General features: G+C 35.7%; 1 protein-coding gene across 11 annotated transcripts in view; it reads right to left on the bottom strand.

Moving 5' to 3' along the window:
- Positions 1 to 14,017, bottom strand: part of CEP350 (centrosomal protein 350) — a 161,274-nt gene that overhangs the window by 96,792 nt on the left and 50,465 nt on the right. For all 11 annotated transcript variants that reach the window (XM_028851021.2, XM_078001058.1, XM_078001059.1 and 8 more), the window contains 4 exons: positions 11,058 to 11,171; positions 5,555 to 5,701; positions 3,161 to 3,819; positions 2,034 to 2,155 (listed from right to left, as the gene is read on the bottom strand). In XM_028851021.2, coding sequence (XP_028706854.2) covers positions 2,034 to 2,155; positions 3,161 to 3,819; positions 5,555 to 5,701; positions 11,058 to 11,171 — 1,042 coding nt within the window. The remainder of the gene's footprint in view (positions 1 to 2,033; positions 2,156 to 3,160; positions 3,820 to 5,554; positions 5,702 to 11,057; positions 11,172 to 14,017) is intronic.

Here is a 14,017-nt window from a genome sequence, read left to right as displayed (position 1 = left end):
AGGCTTAATTCTTATACTTTAGGATCTCAAGATCTACCAGGGATGACAGACTAATAAACAAACAGCTAAAATAAGACATCACAAATACTAAAACAAAGATATTAAAAGTTCAGTAGGGTATAGATGAAGAAGTAATTAACTCTGCTAGCCAAGGAAAGTGACTGTTAAGTTGGATCTTCAGTTTTCAGGGTCAGATATGGAATCTGGAGTTTTCCAGGCAGCTAACACAATAGGATATGAAGAGCAAGGAAAAGAAATGCCAAATTTTAAGCAAAAAGTAGCATGCTTTTAAACATAAAGTTATGCTAAAACTGCTAACGGAATGGGGGAGCTCAGGAATTGGGTAGCAAGAAAGTGGACACAATAAGTTAGACATCACGAGTCAAAGAAGTTGGATATTAAAAGAAAAGCGAGGAACTGATACAAGGTAGTATGGTCTAATACTAGATTTGTTTGTGTTTGGCTTGCTTCTAATATTGGATAACTTGTTTAAAATTAGAAGGAAATTCAGAGAAAGGTAAAAATTGGAGACATTAATATACCAGGGTATGTCTGACAACAATAATAGGACTGAGGTGAACTAGAAAGTATCACCTATCTAAAAGCATTCAATCGTCTCCAGAGATGACACTTAGAAAAATAAGTAAATAGATAAATAAAAGCATTCAAATTCAAAACAAAAATGTTATTTATACTTAAAGTTTGAAATGTATTTAGAACCTTAAGCAAAGCATATGAAATATTTCACTTTTGGGGAGTAGTATATAGAGTAGTTAAAGCACAGGCTTCTAGAGTCACACTGGCTAAATTAAAGCCTATCTCTATCATTAATGTTTTGACCTTTGAGAAGGCTCTTTAGGCCTCAATTACCTCTTCTGTAAAACAGGAATAACAACAGTACCTAACTCAAGGAATTACAAGGGTTAAGTAAGATAATATATGCAAAGCACTTAGATCATTGCCTGGAACCTAAGAAACACTAATAAATGTTAGCTATTTTTATTGACAGTATTATTCTAGGGACAATGGGGTAAAAAAAGGACTATGCGGGCCAGGTGCAGTGGCTCACGCCTGTAATCCCAGCACTTTGGGAGGCCGAGGTGGGTGGATCACTTGAGGTCAGGAGTTTAAGACCAGCCTGGCCAAGATGGTGAAACGCCGTCTCTACTAAAAACACAAAATTAGCCAGGTGGTAGTGGCGCATGCCTGTAATCCCAGCTATGCAGGAGGTTGAGGCAAGAGAATCGCTTGAGTGTGGGAGGCAGAGGTTGCAGTGAACCAAGATTGACCACTGCACTCCAATCTGGGCAAGAGAGTGAAACCCTGTCTCCAAAAAAAACCATAACCCAATGGATAGTGATTTTGATTTCTATTTATGCATCCTCAAAGAATTTCAAAATCTTTCCCTTTCCAAAATGGTTATTATTACAAAGTATAATTTATAACCACGTAATCTAAACATCACCTTTACTTCCAAACTCAGTTTTTGTTTACTTTATTGTAAACAATATATTACAGCAAAAAAAAATTTCTTAAGAAAATTTAAGGTAAAATAGTCTGTTGACTATCTGAAATCAAATCAGATCCCTCCCTAGTCCTTATTAGTATGTTCACAAGCATATCCAAAGGTAGCTCTTGAAAGTACAATGGATAAATTGTTCTTACACATAAGAAGAAATCTTAAATAGCAGTGGATACAGAAATCCTGTCTGAAAATTATTAACCACAAACACTTTAAAATTTCACTGTCATTCATTCATCCAACACACTTTTATTGTAAAGGCAAGAGTGCTTCCAGCTGTAAAAGAAACTGACATTTACATTAAAAGGTAAAATTTGAACAATTGGCCTAGGGCATACAGTAAGTACAGATGTGCACTATGCTTAAATTTCAGAAGATATGAACCAATTTCTAAATAAACCTCTCTGCCCTCTTGTTCACAAAGGTCAACAAAATTCACTGAACACAGACTACTCCACTAAATTTCATGAAAAGAATGAATCTTAATCATCTTTCATTCTTCCCTTTTTACCTTGCAAGAGGCTGTGGAGGTTCCGAGAGAGACAGGTCACTACTGGAAGACGCACTTGGGGGACGTTCCTGTATTTTGTTTTCTTTGTCAGATTCTCCAGATGGCTGATACCCTGGTTTGGCCTAGGAGAAAAGGACATCAAATTTATATGAGTTCTATCACAAAGATATATTCAGGTAGCACCTAAGAAAAACATTGTCACCTCAGCTCTACAAAGATCATAAAATGTACGAGTTTTTTTCTCAAAACCAATTAAAATTTATTTTGTCTTAAAAACAAACATTACTAATAGCTAAACGCCATCTAAAATCCAACAGGGAGCCACGCTCTTTGGGAGGCTGAAGTGGGAGGATCACTTGAGTCCAGGTGTTCAAGACCAGCATGGGCAACACAGTGCGACCCTGTCTCTACAAAATATAAACAATTTCCCAGGCATGGTGGTGCACACCTCCTACCTCCACTTCCACCTCTACCTCTTTTGCCTCTGCCACCCTTGAGACAGCAAGACCAACTCCTCCTCTTCCTCCTCCTCTCAGCCTATTCAACATGAAGATGACGAGGATAAAGACCTTGATGATCCATTTCCACTTAATGAATAGTCAATATATTTTCTCTTCCTTATGATTTTCTTAATAACATTTTCTTTAGTGTATTTCACTGCAAGAATACAGTGCATAATATAGACAACATATAAAATATGTGTTAATCAACATTATGTTATAAGGCTTCCGGTCAACAGTTGGCTATTAGTTAATTAGTTTTTGGAGAATCAAAAGTTACAAGTGGATTTTCAACTGCAAAGGGGTTGGCACCCCAATCCCCACATTGTTCAAGGGTCAACTGTATTTGTTCAGTACTACAATGAAAACTATGCAGGGATTTAACTAATAGCAATGATGAGAGGAAAATAAATCAGTCATAATCACTGTAGGAAATTCTTACTTCAGCTTTTATTTTCCATCACATTTATCACATTACTCTCCATATTTAATACACTTCATGAAGGCCACGATTTTTATTAGTATTATCTGAGCATACTAGGAATGATGGGTAATGTTTACATAGTATAGCAAATAAGCATTTCCTAACCATGAACGACTCTCCTTTATATATGTCACTACTATTACCTGTGTTTCCTGCGTAACATGTTGATGAGATGGCTCTTCAAGCAAGGTCTTTTCTAGTAGCAATTTGGAGTAAGTCTCCTGTAGTCGCCTAGTTGCTGATGGCTCAGAAGGAGGCACATTTTTTACTTTAGTAAAGGCTTCTTTCTGCTTCCGGTAGAGCTCTTGTAATCGTTTGTTTTTCTGTTCTGTAGCCTCCTTTTGAGCCTTCTTCTCTTCATTTTGCTTTCTCTTCCTTTCCTCTTGCTGCCTAACAATGTACTGTCGTACCTCGTCTGTGTCATAGTGGCGCCTTTTAGAAATAACAGGGGGATCCTCATTAGCTGTTATTTTGTCAGGTTTTCTTTTTACTGGGCTGTGACTCCTAGGAGCGTGTATTGGTGCTGATGACTTCTGATTCTGTAAGTCTCCAGTATCTTGCTTTGCAGTGTGAGCTGTAGAATCTAGCTGTAGGTCATCAAGAATGCCACGAATTTCAACAGGTAAAAAGTCCTTATTTAAGGCAGTATTTTCCTCCTGCTTATTATCTGGAAGAGATGAAGCTAGTTTCTTTATATTATTTTCAGACCGAGATTTACTTCTCGAACGTTCTGAATTTCGTTGAAGATGTCTATGTAAAACGTCCAACCTGGGATCAGATTCTGCTCTTCCAATGTGACCCCCTGCAAAGTATGAACTGTTAGTGATATACTGAAATTCTATACTCATTCCTAAGATTTAACTGCATTAACAAGAAAATCAGAGAATTTCATTTTAACTTAAACTCAAATTCAAATATCCTATAGTCTTCTGAAGAACATTATAAAAGGAAAGAAAAGCTTCCCTTTTTAGCAGTAAAAGAATCTCAGTCTTCTGGAAAACTGTATTTCCTTGGTTTGTTTTTAAATACAGTTGGAAATATTTCTGGAAAAAAAGGATAGCTCTTATGGTTGTTATGAATATTTAGCATTTCGATTTCTCTCTCATATACATATTTAATGTTACTATTTCTCTCAAAAGGCTGTTAAAAACGTCAACAGTCTTTTTAGTGGAAGGCATCCCAATGAGAAGCAAGGAAATGGAAATGTCTTAATAATCCTAAAAAATATATTTTTTAAAGCTTTGCAAAGACCAGACTGCATATGCCAAATAATAATGGCACTGAAAATATTAGTTTTTCTGAAAATTCTACAACACTGACCCATTTCATAATTACATGAAATGGCACTACGTTCAGACAAGTTTATCAAAGGATTTCTGAAACTTTGTATTTCTCGTTAATATAAGGAAAAGATTAGCATTAGTCTCTCATCTGATCACATTTACATTTTTAAACATCTATATAACAAATGCTCAAATATTCTTAAAATTGTGTGTATTTTACCCTATTTCCAGAGAAAATGGGCAAAGTTTAGCAAGAAACATATGAAGAATATAATGATTCCTTTTACTAGAATGCTTCTTCTACAGAGCCAGGGATTGGGTCTATTTTGCTTATTTTGAAGCCCAAGAGATTACAGCAGTGCCTACTATGTAGTGGGCACTCAGTAAATATTTTGTTGAATAAATGTTAAGCCTCTACAACTCTCCAGTGAAGGATGGAAAAACTTAAAATATTCAGGAAAAAAAATCATGTTATCATCAAAATATCTGGTAACATGGCTTTAGACTGAGAATACACATGAGCGTATTTACAAGCTAGATAAAAGTGAAGAGGCCCAAATACAAAGCATTGACTTCTATGTGCCAAATTATAGTTGCAACTGCATCTTACTGAATCCATTCCAGAAGTTCACATTAAATTGAAACAAATTTGGCTGCTAAAAAGAAAAACTGGCATATGAGTATTTATTTCACTTCCCAAAATTAGTGTTCATGAAAAAAGTAGTTATTTGAAATAGTGTTCACTCAAGAAACTTTGATAGGAGAAAAACAGTGGACTTGAGGGTCAAACTAAACAGTTCTGCCACCAAGTCTGACACCCACTGACTACATACCCATGGGAAAAATCACTTCTCTTTCGGAGCCTGTTTCCCTTATCTGTCAAATAAAAAAATCCAACCTTGTGAATGTTTGTACATGTTTGCTTGAATATGTTGGGATGAACCCAGGTTGGACTTGATTCTCTCTAAGGTCCCTAAAAGTCTAATATGATTTCATTAAAATAATGCTTTCATATTCACAATGACAGCTAATTGAAATTAATACAACATAAAATTATTCATAAAGATGAACATAACACCTATATGCAGATATTATCCATAAACAAGCACAATAGAACATTTTTTTCTTTTTTGAGCTACATTCAAAATTACAAAGCAAAGTCCTAACACATTCTTAAGAGTACATTTTCCTTCTCTAAGTACTTGATAGCAATTTTTAATTGTTTTCTCAACAATTTTAATTATAGCTACTTACCAGATTTAACAGTTCTTTCTCTTCCACCTCTGTCACTTGATGCTGTTCTTCGCTGTTTTGGCTCCATTCTGGGTGCAGGTCCCAGAATCTTCTTTACTAATTTTTGTCCATCTCGCCACGAAGATGTACTTATAAGATGACTACTACCTAAAAAAATACATTGCACTGAAATTAAAATTTAAATTTTAATTGTAAGAAGTGTATCTACTCAACCATATGGGTTTTATTATTAATCTTATGCTTATCTGTCAAGGTCAAAAGATTTACAAATAATGATATTGTTAAACCCTAACCTCCCCAAGTCAGTTAACCGTTTGTTTATATCTTGATTTACCCACACATCTGAAATAAATGTAAAATGCTTTGAAAGTTAAGTGCCAAATAATGATTCCTAAACCTCAAGAACTAAGGCACAAGACCGGCCTGGCCAATATGGCAAAACCCTGTCTGTACTAAAAATACAAAAAATTAGCCAGGCGTGGTGGAGGGTGCCTATAATCCCAGCTACCAAGGAGGCTGAGACACGAGAATCGCTTGAACCCAAGCAGCAGAGGTTGCAGTGAGCTGAGATCGCACCCCACTGCACTCTAGCCTGGCGACAGAGCAAGACACCATCTCAAAAAAAAGAACTAAGGCAGCAAATTTGACAAAACAAAAATATGTCTTAACACACAACAAGTGTTTGGTTTACAAATATCTAGCACCATACATGGCACACGATAAAATAATACGTTTGCTTAAAAAAAAAAGACTTAATCAAAGAACATGTAAAAACTTTTGAGGAAACATATAACAGAGTTAACAATGATTACTTTTGAAGGGGATGGTATTACAGGGACTTTCACATTATATTTTACAGGTATATACCAAAAGTACACACCACTTTTCTATGTACAAAACAGTAACATTTAAAAAGTATAATCATTTTAAAAGGTCCTCACATCACAAAAATTCAAAAAAATAAGTGATTCAATAAATACAACTGTTTACCAGGAGAAAAAAGGATTTTCATCCATTAGCTTCAGAATGTAAGAAATTAAAAATTAAGCAATCATCTCAAAATAGTGACTAAAAAAAAAATGAAATAAAAGACTGTTTACAAAATAGAAACTACAAAAAAAAAAACATGGAATAAAAGTGTTTAAATGCAAAATAAGATAAGAAATAGAGGTCAGGCCTGGTGGCTCATGCCTGTAATCCCAGCACTTTGAGAGGCTGAGGTAGGAGAAATGCTTGGGGCCAAGAGTTCGAATCCAGCTTGGGAAACACAGCAAGATCCTGTCTCTACAAAGAATTAAGATTAAAAAAAAATTAGCTGGGTACAGTGATGCGTGCCTGTAGTCACAGCTACCCAGGAGGCTGAGGTGGGAGTATCACTTGAACCCAGGAGTTCAAGGATACAGTCAGCTAAGATCACGCCACTGTGCTCCAGCCTGGGACACTGAGTGAGATCCTGCCTCCAAAAAAAAAAAAAAAAAAAAAAAAGGAAGGAAAAAAAGAAAGGAAGGAAGAAATAGTAGCACTTCAAGCCTAATTAATTATAAACATTTTTACATTAATAGCCAATGCTGATAAAATTATAATAAAATCATTCTGCCTATACATTACTTGCTGAAATATAAGTGGGTATAGTTTCTTTAAAAAAAAAAAAAAAAAAAAAAGCAAACATGAGATTATGTGTCAGGGACCCCAACAGTATTCATTCCCCTTGATCAATAATCCAACAAACAGAAATTTATACAATATAAATAATCTAAAAGAAAGAAAAAAATAAATGAAAATGTTGACTGTATCATTTTTATACTATCAGAAGTAACTAAATACTGAATAATGGTGAATAATTACTATTTCTACTAGAATATTGTGTGGCCATTACAAATCGCAATTTTCATAAGAAACAACAGAAATGTTCCTCTGAGAAGATGCAAAAATCAATGAAATTTTACATATACAAAAAAATTTACATAAACAGTGATTACCATAACATACTATTATAATTTTAAAATGAATGTAAGGAAACATACAAAGTAATACTTGTTCTTTATTTAAGTCTGGATTGTGGTTTTATCTGTTTTCTTCTATTTTCCCAGCTGTGATGCTATTTTATTGTATTTATAATAAAAGACATTCCATTTAGAGTTTCTTTAAAAAGGGCTTTAATTTGTAAGTATAAATGGAAGTATCATTTTAATAAAAACATCAATTATAAAAAGGTGAGTTTTAATGTGTGCTGTTTACTTTAGAAATGTTTTTGCACCTTGTTATTAACCTTATACAGTTGACCTAAAATATTTAAAGGGTTTTAAGTATACTGTTCAATCTATTTATAAGAAACTTTATGTTCTTATGTAAAATGAGAGAACAGGCTCCTCTTCAATTTCAGCCTGATTTTCTGAATCAAAAACAAGCAACCATGAATACACTGGGTAGTTATTTATACATTTGGCATCTGAATATGTTGAGGGATTATTTCTAAATTCTAACTTTCTGGAAGAGTTACACACAGTCACTGGTTTAAAAAAAAAAAAAAGGACTTCCACTACATAAACTATTAATACAGCTTTAGCACATTTAATGACTCTCTATCTAGCTCATTGCCACAGTGCATATATGAGAATTAGCCTACCACAAAACTGGATGAATACAATTCAAGATCAGTGTTCATAAGTTTTAGTGGTCCCTGTGCTCCATTTCAAACTACGCTTCTGAAAACAGTATTACGTAATGCCACATGAAACACAGTACTTTTTAAAAATGTAATTATTGCCTGGGTGCAATGGCTCATGCCTGTAATCCTAACACTTTGGGAGGCTAAGACAGTCGTATTGCTTGAGGCTAGGAGTTCAAGACCAGCCTGGCCAACACGGCAAAACCCCATCTCTACTAAAAATACAAAAATTAGCCGGGCATGGTGGCACATGCCTGTCATTCCAGCTACTCGGGAGGCTGAGGCACGAGAATCATTTGAACCAGGAGGCGGAGATTACAGTGAGCCAAGACTGTGCCACTGTACAACAGCTTGAGTGACAGAGCAAGACTGTCTCAAAAAATAAAGTAAAATAAAATGTAATTGTTAATGCTCAGATAACTCACGTTTTTGTAACATTTTATTTTTTTATCTGTATATAGCAAGTGTCACTCTATTATGACATCTAAAGTTAACAATGGGTGTCACAGAATGTGTTATCCGCCATTCTACTGATTAGCGTATGACTAGAAAAACAGATGCCTGATCAAAAACCAGCACCCCGTCAGTTCTGCCCTGGTGTTCTCATAACATCTTGTGACCTCTTACCGCAGCACTCATCATACTTTATTGTAACCACATATCTATTTCCTGACAAGACTATAAGCTCCATGAAGGTAGCGGTTAGATGCATCTTGCTTACCAATGTATTGTCTAAGTTTAGTACAGCACAGTACCTCACATACAGCAAATGCTCAAAAATATTAATATTTGTAGAATAAATGAATGAATGAATGAATGTAGAATGTCTCTAAATTGATAGTGACAGGTTCCCAACTTTCTCCATTCTCTTGGCCCAAATTACTCACTGAGATGAATATGACATTCTAAATAGCCATTTTCAATATGGCCAGAAATAATAATTACTATTATTAATGGAGTCATAGCTAACAGCTGAGTCCTTATCATGTGCCAGGTATATGAGTGTTTTTGGGTATTAACTCCTAGTTCTCAGAACACCCCTGTGGGATAAATACTACTGCTTTCCCATTTTACATATGGGAAAACCAAGGCACACTAAAATTAGCTCATTTACCAAAGGAACAAAGCTAGTCATAAATCTGGGCAACCTGGATGAGGGCCAAAATGTTATGGAACTAGAGAATTATCTTCTTTCTATCCTTGATCAATTCAGAGTTCCACCTGACCAATAATGGGATGGAACACCACAGTTCTGATGTGCAACATTATCTTTTGAGAATAAGTGAAAGGATTTAGTGACATTCAGAAACAATCCCCTTGTATATAAATTTCACAACCTAAAAATTACCTTTAATCTGGTTAACTTATATTAAAAATAATCATTAAAAAAATTGGAGGGATGACCGACGTGTTCAGTACGTTGATGAACATATGGTGAACAAATGGTTTCATGGATGTATAAAAATATGAAAATGTATCAAACTATACATTCTAAATATGTGCAGTTTATGTCAATTACACCTTAACACACACACACACACACGTGCACACACACACGATACATAAAATGTATTAATTTTTCATATGTGCCAAACAATGAGAAATTTGGTAACAGTAATATTTAACTTCAAGATGGATTAAAGACTTAAATGTAAGACCTAAAACCATAAAAGACCTAGAAGAAAACCTAGGCAATACCATTCAGGACACACGCATGGGCAAAGACTTCATGACTAAAACACCAAAAGCAATGGCAACAAAAGCCAAAATTGACAAATAGGGTCTAATTAAACTAAAGAGCTTCTGTATAGCAAAAGAAACTATCATCAGAGTGAACAGGCAACCTACAGAACGGGAGAAAATTTCTGCAATCTATCCATCTGACGAAGGGCTAACATCCAGAATCTACAAGGAACTTAAACAAATTTACAAGAAAAAAACAAACAACCCCATCAAAAAGTGGGCAAACGATATGAACAGACACTTCTCAAAAGAAAACATTTATGCAGCCAACAAACATATGAAAAAAAACTCATCATCACTGGTCATTAGAGAAATGCAAATCAAAACCACAATGAGATACCATCTCATGCCAGTTAGAACGGTGATCATTAAAAATTCAGGAAACAACAGATGCTGGAGAGGATGTCGAGCAATAGGAAAGCTTTTACACTGTTGGTGGGAGTGTAAATTAGTTCAACTATTGTGGAAGACAGTGTGGCAATTCCTCAAGAATCTAGAACTAGAAATATCATTTGACTCAGCATTCCCATTATTGAGTATATACCCAAAGGATTATAAATCATTCTACTATAAAGACACATGCACATGTATGTTTACTGCAGCACCATTCACAATAGAAAAGACTTGGAACCAACCCAAATGTCCATCAATGATAGACTGGATTAAGAAAATGTGGCACATATATACCATGGAATACTATGCAGCCATAAAAAAGGATGAGTTCATGTCCTTTGCAGGGACATGGATGAAGCTGGAAACCATCATTCTCAGCAAACAAACACAGGAACAGAAAACCAAACACCGCATGTTCTCACTCATAAGTGGGAGCTGAACAATGAGAACACATGGACACAGGGAGGGGAACATTACACACCGGGGCCTGTCGGGGGCTGGGAGGCTAGGGGAGGGATAGCATTAGGAAAAATACCTAATGCAGATGATGGGTTGATGGGTACAACAAACCACCATGGCACGTGCATACCCTGTGTAACAAACCTGCACGTTCTGCACATGTATCCCAGAACTTAAAGTATAATGAAAAAATTAATCAATTTAAAAAAAAAAAAGGATGGATATGTTGAGAAAACTAACCTGTTCTGCATTCTGTACTTGATAACTGTGCTACTTTCTGGACTTTTCGTACTGGCTTGACTACTTTCTTCTCTTTACTTTTTTCAGCAGGTTTCTCCTTTATAGAAATATCATCTGAAAAGCAGAAACATTTACAGCAAATATAACAATGATTCTCACTCACTTACTTATCCTCCCCCTATAGGAAAAATCAGTGTAAAGTATATGCTGCAGGAAGGGAAAAAGAAACGTACATTGAGGCTATTTCTATGGCCCATATAATACCAAACATCAACTCCTTTTATGGAAAAAAGGAGTTGGAAAATATCTAAAGATTACCACTACTCCACTATTGGGTTCCAATCCTTTGTTATTTATTTATTCTTCTAAGAAACTCTTGAGAAATTTACTTAGTTTCACAAATGCTTTCCAAGTCAGGATCATTGCATTTTATAGAATCTCAGAGGTGCGCACTCTCACAGATTCCTATTTCATTTAGAAATTTCTATATAAAAACTTTACAAAATACTCAATAAAATATTCTTAAATTAAGGCTTTATGATGATGCTAGTAAAACATGTCAAGGTATTTTATACATACATTATTACTAATTTTTTAAAAATCCAACTTGCAGAAATAAACTGATTACACATGTTAAGCTTAAAAAATTAACCTCAATTATGGATCTGAATAAATGTACTTTAAAATATGTGTAGAGTTCTGCATTCTGGACAGAGTGGAAATAAGTATAAGTAAAGGCCTTAAAGCAGGACCATACCTAGTATCTAAAAAAAAAACCAGCAAGCAGGTCAGTGTGAGTGGACTGAACAAAGAAAAGAATAGTAGGAACTAGGGTCAGAGACATAACTAAGGACCAGATCATGCAGGGCTATTTAGGCCATTGTAAGAATTTCAGGTTTCACTCAAGAGTGAGATGGAAGGTTTTGAGAGATTATGAACAAAGGAGCAACATGATCTAAATTAATTTTTAGCAAGTTATGATGACAATAGACTCATTAGAAGAAGAGCAGATAGAGGAAGACCAGTGAGGAGACTACCAGAATAATCCAGATAGGAAACTGATGGTGCTCTCGATCTAGGTGGTGGTGATAGAAGTAGTGAAAGTGATTACATTCTAAGTATATTTCAGACAATATTACATACAAAATATGAGGCGGGGATGTGATACTCAAGAGTGACAAGATTTGGGGGCCTGAACAATTAAAGGGATATAATTAAGTGACATGGAGACACTACCAAAATAGCAGGTTTAAAGGGTATATCATGACCACATTTATTTAGTTAGTTCCATTTTGGATATATTTAGATTGAGAAATCTATTATACATCCAAAGGGAGACATGGAAGTAGCAGCTGGATATAAGTTAATTCACAGGGCAAGTGTGGGCCAAAGACATTACTTTGGGAATCACTAGTAACAGGGAACATTTAAAGACCTGAGACTAATTTGTCCTGTGTGCATATAGACAAGCTTTAAAAAAAGAAAGAAAAATAGAGTGAGTAGAGGGAGGGGGATTGGAGAGACAGAAAATGAAAGAAAGGGAAGAAAAGGAAGGGGGGAAGGTAAGAAAAAAAAAAGAAATTAAAAAAAAAGAGAGGCCGGGTGCAGTGGCTCAAGCCTGTAATCCCAGCACTTTGGGAGGCCGAGACGGGCGGATCACGAGGTCAGGAGCTCGAGACCATCCTGGCTAACACAGTGAAACCCCGTCTCTACTAAAAAATACAAAAAAAAACTAGCCGGGCGAGGTGGCGGGCACCTGTAGTCCCAGCTACTCAGGAGGCTGAGGCAGGAGAATGGCGTGGACCCGGGAGGCGGAGCTTGCAGTGAGCTGAGATCCGGCCACTGCACTCCAGCCTGGGCTACAGAGCGAGACTCCGTCTCAAAAAAAAAAAAAAAAAAGAGAGAGGAGAAAGAAAGAAAGCAAGCCAGCCAGCCTGCCTGCCCAAGCACTGAGGACTGAGGTCAGGGCATCCTGATGATTAGGGAAAAACAACTGAAAAATAATAGTTAGATTTAGGAGGAAAACCAGATACTTAAAGTATTCTAGATGTCAAGTGAACAGTTTCAAAGAAGTGATCAATCATGCTGCTGACAGGTCATGATAACAAATTAGTATTAAATATTGCATTTAGCAATGCAGAAGTCACTGATGATCTTGATAAATAGGAACAAACACCTATAGAAAGGATTTAAGAGAAAGACAGGAGACAAATTGAAGACAATGAGCATAAGGCAACTTTTTGCAGTTTTGCTGAACACAAGAAACAAACAGGGCAGCAGCTGGAGAAAAGTAAGGCCAAAAGAGGGGTTCTTTTATGATGACTGATATAACAGCACATTATCACATAGTATGTTGATGAGCATGACCTGGTAGAGAGGGAAAACTTGATGATGCAAAAGAAAGGCAATAGGGCTGAAGTAACATCCTTAAATACATAAAAGCAAATGGAATCTAAAACACAAGCAGATGGGTGAGTCTTAGCTAGGCACATCATAGTTCATCTACCATAACAAGAGAGAAGGCAGAATATGAAAGTCTTCTGACATAGTTTACTAGTCTACAATGATACTATCCTATGAGATATATTGTTATTATTCCTATTTTACAGATGAGAAAACCAATAAAGAGAAGTTATGTAACACAGCTAATATACTCAACTAATAAGTGACAGAGGCAGAACTGGAACCCTTGAAAGCTGATTCCAAAATCTTTGCTCTTAACTACTACATTATTCTTCCTTTCCACATGAGAAAAAAATTTCTGAATTGAGTGTTGTTGTATAATAATAGCAAGAAAACTGGATTGGACACTTAATGCCACAGAAATGTATTAGTAGAAGCTTTATGAGGGCTTACTACAAAGACCTCACACTTTAGAATCACAGTTGGTTTCGAATCTTGGCTTCCATTCTTAACTACTCTATCCAACCCTAGGAGACTCTTTGAGCCTCCATTTCCTC

The sequence above is a fragment of the Macaca mulatta genome, chromosome 1 (genome assembly GCF_049350105.2).
Source record: "Macaca mulatta isolate MMU2019108-1 chromosome 1, T2T-MMU8v2.0, whole genome shotgun sequence".
Taxonomy (NCBI): Eukaryota; Metazoa; Chordata; class Mammalia; order Primates; family Cercopithecidae; genus Macaca; species Macaca mulatta.
The sequence above is the reverse complement of the archived record's forward strand: the minus strand, read 5'-3'. Positions and strand labels throughout refer to the sequence as shown.